Source organism: Cariama cristata, unplaced genomic scaffold (genome assembly GCF_000690535.1).
Source record: "Cariama cristata isolate BGI_N322 unplaced genomic scaffold, ASM69053v1 scaffold36322, whole genome shotgun sequence".
In the NCBI taxonomy this organism is placed as follows: domain Eukaryota; kingdom Metazoa; phylum Chordata; class Aves; order Cariamiformes; family Cariamidae; genus Cariama; species Cariama cristata.
This window is the reverse complement of record NW_009605053.1, coordinates 1-11,239: the sequence shown is the minus strand read 5'-3', so window position 1 is coordinate 11,239 and position 11,239 is coordinate 1. Positions and strand designations below refer to the sequence as shown.

Sequence of the window (11,239 nt, the reverse complement as noted above, 5' to 3'; positions counted from 1 at the left end):
TTTTCATACAATAAAGTATGAAAGTAGATAAAGTTCACATTGCACTTCTGGTTGTTTATCACACTTACAGCATTGGCTACCTGTGAAAACAGAATAACAAGATCTGCATTTCTAAAGAAAGCACAGGAGTTTGAAATCTTTTCAGGACTTAGTACTTGGATGCATAAAACCCATACATGTAACTTCATGGCAGCTCCCCTTTCCCCACAAGCCTCTGCCTGTAGAACCCATTCTTTCAATGCCCTATTTGTTGCTGTGATACCCTCAGCACACCTGTTGCCCAGCCCAGGCTATAGTGAATTAAACTACACTCTTCTTTTCAGAAACTGAACAGTTTTTGCTTGTGTTTGAGATTGATTAAACATTTGCTAACCATAAATTAAGTGCTTTAAAAAAAAAAAATCATTTGAGAACACATACCAAGGCTGTTAACTTTCCACAAGTTTCAGCAGAGCTCAATACCATCTCTGAGATGAAACAGACATTTTCATATACATATATATATATAAATTTTTTTTATCAAAAGCACCATGAACAATTCCTTCTTTTACAGCCATGATGTCTTGTCAATCTCCAGCTTTTTCAAACTGTGATAAATATGAAATAGCAGAACTGAGAAATGCTGCTTGCATTAGTTTACATAGTTTTGTTTTTCCTGCAACAGACTAGTGGGATCCACCTGTACAAGACATTCCTCCTTGTCTCGCATCCTGAGGTCACTACTGCAATGACTTGGCACAGTCAGTCTTACAGCTTTCCCATTTACTGTGAACTGTACGCTCCCGCAGCCAGCAGCAAGTTTCTGCGTGTAAAATGGAGGTGTACAACCGGGGTTGATTTGGTCATGTATGTACCTAGTAACAAGTCCTGTGAGTTTTCAGGCAAGTTTATATGTCCAGTGGCTGTAGTAAAGTCATCAGTTTCTAAATCTTCAAATGCCTTCACAGCATCCCACAGCCGAACTGTGTTATCCATTGACCCTATTAAAAAAAAAAACACAAACACAAACAACAGATGAAAGTCTTTTATTAATAAAAGGTATATTAAAAAGTTACTGGGGAGCAAGTTAACAGAAAGTAAAGCTCAAAAAGCAAGTTTGCTCATAACTGTAGACTTATGCCCTCATCCTGCAAGGAAACAGACTTTAGCAAGCCTCTGACATACTGAATGCACATACAAAAGTTACCAGGATTTCCGCTTTCTTGTAATCTAACCTGGATGCCTTGTAGATAAAGCATAAAAAACTACTCTTTCAAAACACTTGGGTTTGGATTGTATTAACTGAAAAAGCAGGACCGTCCTATGGGCTAGATGTCAATTTCAGGAAATGTTTATGATTCTAAGTCGCATAGTAACAGTTTGTTTGATACAGGGAAGACAGCACCATTTTACAGGCCCAGTAGCCTACACTTCCACTGGAACATTGGTACATAAATTGAAGTAACCGCTAAGCAGGCTGGATCAAACCTGTACCCTGTTAGCTTTCACTCCTGCAGTAGTGGCTCACCAAGGATTCTCACGGCACTGCATTTAGGAACATAGTACTAAATAAATCTAGAATATTACTAGCCTGGTTTCATAAGGAGATTACCCTGATGTAATTACAGTGTCTGTCCATTGTTTCTTCTGTCAGTAACTTGAACTTGTTGGCTAATTTCAGCCAGTTGACAGAACAGAACAAGTTTCAAATTCATTAAATTCCTATAGATTTTAAGAAAACAGTTCACTAAACATGGAGAGACAAAACTTTGTGCCGCCACGAAGGGAAAACTGGCAAAGGAGCTCTGCTATATTAGACACCAAAGAATCCCTACGGACAGGCAGGAAAAACAAGCAGGCGTCACAAGTTCTGCTGCTCATAGACCTGACTGTTAATATTATGCGCACATTTCTATGTCAAAAATCTACCATGAAGAAATAGAAAGTGTGTGGATAACTCATCTTCCTTTCTATCCCTTCCTCTCTCTCCCTTTTAGTCCTGCTGCATGTCTCACTCCCATTCCAGTATCCTGTGTCTCTCTAGTCCAGCCACTTCTTGTCTCCCCTAGAGTTATTTCTAACTTCAGATTCCACCTTCAACACTGTACACAGATCCCAACCTTCACTATCATCTAACTGCGTAACACCTTTCCTTCGGTTCCTGGAAGAGTGGGGGTCACACTTCACAGTCCAGTGAAGTACTCGCCTTGTACCAGTAGTTTTAAGTTGCTGCTTTTGCTAAGCAAGTAAGTCTACCTTGTCTTCCTCAATTTAAGGAATCAATTATATCATTCCTCTTCAGACTTACGGAACACAACGAAAACTTCACTGTTTCCAGTGAGTTTTACCTGATGCTAAAATCTCCCCATCTCTACTGAATCTGAGCGCGTAGATAGTGTCAGTGTGCCCTTTCAATTCTCCAACCATCAAGCCATGTCCAATATCCCACAGCAGAACTCTTCCATCTGTTGCTCCAGTAGCCAGGAATCGTCCATTAGGAGAAAATGCCAATGAATGAATTGGTCCCTAAAACAGACATATGCAGGGGACCAAACAAGTTAATCAAGTCTACTCACATTCAGTCAGTCAAGCCATATTCATTCTGAACACTACTCTTCAGAATCTCATCACAGAAATAAAATCACTTTCACACTGAGAGTGATATGCCTTTACCTTATGTCCAGTGAATATTCTTACACAATTCCCATTCAAAACATCCCAGAGCCGTATAGTCCTGTCTGCTGAGCCCGTGGCAATATAGTTGGAGTTTGGATGAAATCGGGTACACGTCACATCAGCAAGATGGCCAGCAAATATCCGTAAAGGCTGGTAGTGATCCGTTGCCCACAGACTGAAAACAAAAGCTTTTCTTAATAAAGAACCCTAATGAAGTTCAGTATCTGTACTATAAAAATTATCAGAGGGCTGGAGCATCTCTCCTATGATTACAGGCCGAGAGAGTTGGGTTTGTTCAGCCTGGAGAAGAGAAGGCTCTGGGGAGACCTTATAGCAGCCTTCCAGTACTTAAAGGGGGCTTATAAGAAAGATGGGGACAAACTTTTTAGCAGGGCCTGCCATGATAGAACAAAGGGTAATGGTTTTAAACTAAAAAAGGGTAGATTTAGGCTAGATATAAGGAGGAAATATTTTACAATGAGGGCGGTGAAACACTGGAACAGGTTGCACAGGGAGGCTGTAGATGCCCCATACCTGCAAACATTCAAGGTCAGGTTGGACGGGGCTCTGAGCAACCTGATCTAGTTGAAGATGTCCCGGCTCATTGCAGGGGGGTTGGACCAGATGGCCTTTAAAGGTCCCTTCCAACCCAAACTATTCTATGATCTGTTGCACCATGAGAAATAAAAGGAAGTAATTATGCAGTCATTTCTTACTGGTCAGTTTACTGAAATAGCAGGATCTGTTTTGGAAAAGTATACTTTTCAGAAGGAAGAAATAAAGAATATTCTGCCAAGTTGTAAAACAACTGGAAGAGAATACTTCTAATCAGATGGTCACATAAAAGGACACCATCTCTAGTCATCAGACAATCTGATGTGTGTTGAAGAGAAAAAAAAAAAACCACCACATTAAAACATTTGTTCAGTGTTTTAATTGACATGAAATAAAACTTATTTCCAGTAATAGGATAGGCTAGAGTATATCAGCTAATCACTTTCGGGTTAATCCACCACAAACTGACCCAGACAAGTAAAAAACCCATCTAGTTTCTTACCGAGCCACTCTGTCATGTCCCCCTGACACAAAGTAATATCCATAAGGAGAGAATTGTGTATCCCATACTGGATAGTTGTGTCCTTTGTATCCCACCAAACACGTAAATGTTTGGAGACTCCACAATCTGACAGTGCCATCCTCAGAACAGGACAACAGATAGTTCCTGTCACAGGAGAAAGTATAGCATATTACACATCAAACTTACACACAGACTGTATAACCATCGCATAAACACTGTGAGATGTCTATGATAAGAAAAACTGACCACTGAACAGCATCTGATTAGCATGTTGCATATAAATCAGCATTTTGGTGGGGTAAGCAACAATAACCAGTTCAAACAGAACCAGTTCTAAGCCCTTATGCAAAGAAGAGCGATGACTGGATGTTGATGACCAATTCTGATAACATTTACAGCAATACTGAGGGGAAAAAAAACCCAGAAACAAACCCAAAAACCACAGAGCTGGTTTGGACTCAGGAATTCTAGTTATGTGGAAAAATGACTAGTAAACTGCTATGCTATGTTACTTTAAAAAAAAAAAAATCAAATCTTTTACTGTAACTTTAAACGAAATTTCAGGATTCCCTGAAAGAAAATTCATCGCATGCTCACATTCTCAATTCATAATTATAGACTCTATATTCATGTTTCACACAAAGTGTACTTCTCAGCTGTGTTTCTGTGATAGCAGTTTCCTGACTAGACGCATGCAAAAGCAAAACTTTACACATTTAAACCTACTTTCTACTGTCCAGACTCTCATAATTACATAATAGTTTTAAATATCTTATTTTAAAGATACTATTCCATAAATTTTGAAAGTAAAGTCTCAATAGAACATGAGAAACTTGAAGAAGTGTGATGATATGCCACTCAGTCTGGTTTTATGTTTTGCAAAACTGTAAGTGAAATCAATGCTGCAGTATTTTTTCTCTCTGCAATTCAGTTAGTTAAAACTCAGCTTAAACTACAGTTTGCAAAAAGGCAGTCTATTTTGCCGTCCAAGTCCTGAACTCAAAAAAGGTGCTCACATCCTCAACTCCATTTGATTTCAGTAATAGCTGACAGTGCCCAGCACCCTGAGCATAGTGAGCACTTAAGCTCACACAGTTTCTCGTAAGCTGCATAAAGAAGAATTGCTTTAACCTTCTAGAAAAAGCTGCATTAAGAACATGTTTGAATTCAGTAGCATACAATTAAAACTCAAGACAAGCAAACTAGTTAGCTTAGTTATTTTACCTATCAGGACTGAAGCTGGTGCCATAGACAGGTCCACTGTGACCATATAAAATCTTCAACTCACTTGCGGTTTTCTCATCCATGATCCTCTCCAAGACATCGTCTGATTCTTTGTCGATGAGACTGAGGTCTGCAATATTTCAAAGTTCATGTATCATCATAACTGTCAGAAGTTCAAAGATAAATGCCATGAACAGGGAAACAAATAATACTCTCTCTAAAAGAGGCAAGTATGATGTGAACATGACAAGGTACCTGGGAATTGGTAAGTTTGAAATACACAATGGCATTTAAAATATTTTTTACCATTGTAAAAGGTGAAAATAATGCCTTACATAAATAATCACTCTTTCTTAAGTCTTCATTGAGCTAAAATAAATTAATTATTCATACATATATTGTTATTATTCATACATCTTCATTATGTTATTATTGTTATTATGTTATTATACATGTGTTATTATTCATATGTATATTGTTACTGTGTTTGGAGGCTGAACATCTTCTTGATAGAGATGCCAAATTTTCACACCTTTTCCCAGGAAGTTAACATGCCACAAATACACTTTACAGATCTTTTGACAGCTGCACACTGCACACAACCTCAAATAACTTTGAGTCTGTAGGCTACTGTTTGCTGAACATCAGGACCACATCTCAGTTAAATATCAAGATTAAGAAACGTTTGCATGGTATCTAGCTTCAACCACAACACATTGTCACATAAACAGCAGAATTAAAGAAGCCCGGTTTCTGTGCATTTGCGTAGGTGTTGAGCTACAGGACATTCTCCTTCATCCTTCTCGGCGTTCCCTCCTATAATTTCCCCCAGAGTACCTCTAGTCTCTCCCCTAGATCACCTAAACCCAACTGTCTACTACACCCTGTAGTTACTATCCAGTTACGAAGCAAGATGGCTAGTTCCACGCTAGTTATGGCTAGTTCCAAGCTCCGTGCACTGACTACCTCACAGCAGGCGTACACAATCAGATCTCTCGATCCTCAAAAAATGTTTCTAATGTTAGTATGTAAGATGTGATCATATATCTGTGCACATATTGTTTCTTCAAAGAGAAAGCATCTAACTGCTGAAGACAACTTTCTCTGTTCACGCAAAACACAGATGTCACAAGTAATGCATGCTCCTATTAAGTGTTACTGTCTTAATTACCTGCTGCTGTTTTCACACTACGTAGCTTTTTCGGAGTCACGGACCACACTCTGACAGTAGAGTCAGCAAAGCCTCCTACAATCATGCTAGAGTCATCTGTAATATCCACTGCAGTCAGACCCTATACACAAAAAATCCATTTATATTGTTTGTATCTTTCATGATGCATTTCAAATATTACAAGATCCTAAGTACTAATGAGAAAATTAGACTTATTTACAAAAATAAGAGGGAATTATTCTAGGATAGACATAAACACACATAAATTCTCATACCATTAAAAATAAAGCTATATGAACGAAGCATAGTCAATAGTGACAAAACAGTACTGTTTTCCAGTATTTTGGTGCAAAACATCTACTGCATTCTTTAGAATACACTTAGGGTCCCATAGGAAAAGCAAAAGAAGGAATTACGGCAAAATCAGAGCAAAACCAAGGAACATGGAAATTATATAGTTTAAGTAGTCTTTAAAGAGAATTTTGAACATTTTGGAACATAAACTTTGCAATGCTTATTCCAAATACTCCAATAATCCTTGCCAAAGCTGTTAAGTCTTTTTTCTTTATTTAGAGTGATGTTTGTAATTTTGATTCCCTTTTCCATATTACCCAAACTCTTCTTTTACCAACCTGGTAAGCATTAAGGAACGTGTAGAAACAGATGGAGGGCAGGCACTCTGGGCCAAGACGCACACGCCTTGCAGCTTCCTTCATATTCATTACTTTATCCAGCTTGTCAGAGTCTTTCAGTTCAGGCAGAGGAATTCTACAAGAAGCACGAATTTTTACGAACTAAAAGCACCTCCCATATTGTTAATCTAAACAAAGAAAGCAAAACCTTCGCATGCAATCCTATACCTCAATATTCAAATACGAAACAAGAATTAGAAAAAATGAAAGACTACGTAGAAGATTAACTGATGAGAAAAAGAGCCAGTAGCTTTAAGAATTTCAGACAGGCAGTGGAATGGAATAAATAATTGAGTATGACTTGAGATTAGTGGGTAACTGAGTAAAATTTTATCAAGGGAAATCTAGATTGACTTGAAGGGCAAAGACAGAGGGTTGTATGCTAAGCTTTCCATTACTTCCCTTAGAAGTCTTATGGCTAATGCTGTGTACAGCTGAAATGGCCAAAATGCTACAAATGTCACGTGTACAGTGATGCAGATTTGGCATGGCAAGACTGGATTTAACAAGACTTCTCTACACATCATTCCCTTGGTACCTGTTTTGGGGAGGAGCATTAGGGTCTTGTTTTTTACTTTTTGACCCTACGCTATCTTTTTTAGGTTTTTTCTTCTTTGGCTTTCCTTCCTCATTTTCTCCTTCTTCATCTTCATCATCCAAAGGCACATCAAACTCTGGTTCTTTCAATAAGCCAAAGAAAACCTGCAAGTCAATAAAACATGAGACAAACAGTGATTGCTGTTCTTACTGAAAACTAATTTTTTTAATGGAAACTTTTCAACATAATAGTCCAAGCAATAGAGTAGCCACTTTAAAACTCCTATATTTAATATTACTGCACCCATTACCCGTTAGTCCATAACAAATGTAGTACATGTTCTGCTGTTTTACCCAGCAACTGATCTGGAAAACTGTAAGTTCTCCCACCATCTCTTAGCACTTCCTTATAGCAGAATCCCTACAGCTTACATAATTTATCTGTATAGTACCATGGTACTACACTGTGAAAATCTACACAAACAGCCCTTGCAGTAACAACTGGCACTAAGTAAGAATTACCTCTGTTGTACGGAAGAGGAAGCCAACTAGTCAGGTGTCCATTTTAAAACCACAGAGTAATTCATGAGTTAGTTTAAGTTTAGTTCAGTAGGCTGAATACAAGGTTGTCTTTCAAAGGGGTTCAACGGTTTCTTCTACCAGACAGGGACACATCTTGACCTCTACTCCTGCCAAGAACTATTTGAACAGTTCTCTTCCTTTGTTCTGCTCATGCTGTCTTTTAAGATCTCAAGTGACAATTGTCAGTCTATACTAAGGTATCTCCCTGAAAAACGAGGGAGAATTGTTCAATTATAAAAGTGCAACAATTTTTGTCTCCTACCTTTGCTTTATTAGCCTCTCGTTTTGCCTCCCCAGCCAAGCTTCCAACCATAGCATCTATCTGTTGTTTACTGCGAGGCATTCCATCAAAGATATCAATGTAAAGATGTTCCTGAACAATGTTCCAAATCTGATTGTTCTGCTTTTCCTGAAGATGCCTCTTCAAGAGCTGGTAAGAGTCACGGGAAATACGCAGCACAAACTTGCTTGTTCGGAAATCCAGCATGGTCTCGTTACCTTTCATATGTTCTTTTTTGGTTAAGCTAGATAATACACGCAGGTCATCCTGGTAATAGCACTCCTGATCCCCGTGAAATCTATTGAAACAATTTAAGATATGACAAAAGATTTATTACAAAAACATTATCTCCTAAGTGCACACTTATTTACATTACTTTAACATCAAACATCTATGTAAGGACCTTTTGGAAGCTACTGACTACATATGGGATTATTTTTCTGCTGAAATACATTTCATCCCGGGGAAGACACACCAGCAACTTACTGTACACAGTTAAGAGCATTCAACGGTTAAAAAGCAAGATGAAGAGAACACCCAAATGGAACCTCACAGAATTTCATACACTGAAAGGGTTCTTGCCTGAAGTAAATAGTTACACTCACATGTTTATTTACAGAAATGAAACCCTAATTTGTGGTATCATAAAGTACAGGACATTTTTTATTATGTAAGACTACTTGGAGGTATTTACATCTGATTCATTATATGAATATGCACATTTCATAGTGTGTATGTTTCTCACTCTCTACTTGCATTATCTAATAGCTAACATATGTCTAGAGTTTTCCATTTTTACTCAAACCGTGTTATAAAATAGTTGTGGCAGGGATCATTCTAACTATTTACAGAACCATTTTTGCTGACCATACTGGAGGGAGACAAAGTTATCGTTTTGGATTGAAATATTTCATAATTGGTCTGAATCTAGAAAACAAGTTTAATTTTCTTAAGTGATAAAGAAGTGAAACATAGTAAGAGCACAGAAAATTATAGATTACCCATAAATTAACTCCTTTAATCTCGTCTGAAGAATTTCAGTATACGTGCTACGACATTAACAAATACTTAAAGCGTACATTACTTTGGCACCTCAGTGCAATTTTCCAGTGCTAAAAAATAACCCCGCAACCTTTCCCTAAAGAAGCAGCATCTCTTCACTGATACTTTCACAGCAAGGAGCCCATCAGCTCACCATAAAGATGGTTCAAAATCTGCCCATGGACAGTTCCAAAGCATGTAGTTTGCACATCTTTCTAACAGAGGAGACTGGAAAAAGATTTAAGAACAGTTACTGTAATCCATGGCATCATTACTTCAGATGCCAAATTAGAGAAGAAAAATAATACGTACATATATATATAAACCTATGCTACTACAGTTTACAGATTTAGTCAAAGTAGCAAACACAAAATAATGCAAATGCACAAATGAAAATAAATTACCTTTCAAAAAAAGACTTTGCTTCACTCTCATGTTGATTGTAGACCAATTCCAAATACATGTGCACAAAGAGAGGATAAAACAGCTGAGACAATTCTGCTCGATGACAGTCCAGGGAACATTCAATGAAGTTTTTTAATCCACTGTAGTATTCCTCGTACAGCGTAGGGTCCCCCTGTTGATTGTAGGCAGACAGTACTGCACTCACATCTGGCTGATCTTCCACAACAACACCTCCTCCAACTGCAAAAGCATTAGCACATAACAAGAGCTTGTAAGACAGACTGAAAGAGCTAGCAAATACACAGTGGCTAACAACTCCACTGGTAAGGTGAGGCGCTCTGAGCAAAACAGGACACTAAGTCTTGTCGTGCTTGTTCAGCACTAAGTTTAAACCATACAAGTGAGAGGATGGTAGCACATTATAGTCCAGCAGCCAATTCTCCTAGCACTTTCAGCCATTTTTTGCACTTTCCTTGCCACCAGTTCCCTATAAGGTATTTAACATAGTGCCTAATTCAGCTAGGATCATAAGTGTAAAGGAAGAAGCCACTAACATCACCAATATAAGTTACCTTTACTGCTAAGGCTAGAAATTCTCAAAAGAGGAGTGGAATATTTCTAAGGATGTAAGATATACCCATTATAATTCTTTTGCTTCCAGTAAACAAGCAAATTGAGTTCATCAAGTGAACAATTCACTAAGATCACTACACAAACATTACAGGGCAGTGACTTTTTGTCGCTAACACTCCGAGAGCTCTGTTCTACATAGCAGTCATTAAACACTTTCATTATTTTGTTTTCTATATAAAAACAATCGTATCAGCAGGAGCAAGTTGACTTTATACTATACATTCACTGGAACTCAGATATATCAGCTCCTGAAATTTCGTGATACTATTCAGTAAAGTTGCCCCACAGAATACCTTGATTAAAAATACTTAGACTCGAATTATCCAAAGGACATCTCAAGTACCCAGCACCTCGATCCAAAAATGTATAAAGCCTCCTCTACACGTATCCTACAGCTCTTTCTTCAAAATGCAGCCTGTACATTAGACCTCCATTCTCACCCCTGCAGGCACATCTTGGACCATCACCTCTAACTACAAAAGAAACCTTCTGCCTCCTGCTAGGCTATTAGTCGAGATGGGACAGAAAGACAACGGGAAGCACCTCTCACTTTGACAGCGTTGCCTGCAAATACGACAGATACCCTATTCTTGGTCTCTTGCTCCAGGGGGAGCATCCCCAGGAGATCCCGATCTCTTCCAGAGTTGTACGGGGGAATGACACACCCAGGGGTCCCCCCAAAAGGTCGAGGCAGACTCTCGCCTCCCTCCCCAAAGAGGGCCACCCCAATGGAGGCACGACCTGACACCAACCCTTGTGCCCCAGCATCACAGCGAATCCCCAAGGCTGCGAGAGGCACAAGGGCCCCCCGGTCCCCAGGAGTCCCGCCCCGGGCAGAGACCCCGCAGTCCCCGCGCGGGCCCCACCTTTCCCCGGCGGCACGGTGGCGACCGCCGCCACCCCAGGACTGGAAGACGCAACAGTGGCGACGCTGCCTCCCA

At 39.1% G+C, this 11,239-nt stretch overlaps 1 protein-coding gene across 1 annotated transcript; it reads right to left on the bottom strand.

The window, feature by feature from the left end:
* Positions 1-517: 517 nt before the first annotated feature.
* Positions 518-11,234, bottom strand: TAF5 (TAF5 RNA polymerase II, TATA box binding protein (TBP)-associated factor, 100kDa; the record flags this gene model as incomplete). The annotated part of the gene is made up of 11 exons (XM_009695814.1): positions 518-980; positions 2,328-2,505; positions 2,653-2,830; positions 3,713-3,877; positions 4,958-5,087; positions 6,129-6,249; positions 6,761-6,896; positions 7,359-7,522; positions 8,202-8,517; positions 9,665-9,905; positions 11,165-11,234. Coding segments are annotated over 11 exons (1,917 nt in total), but the record flags the coding sequence as incomplete, so codon positions are not given.
* Between the last annotated feature and the right edge of the window lie 5 nt (positions 11,235-11,239).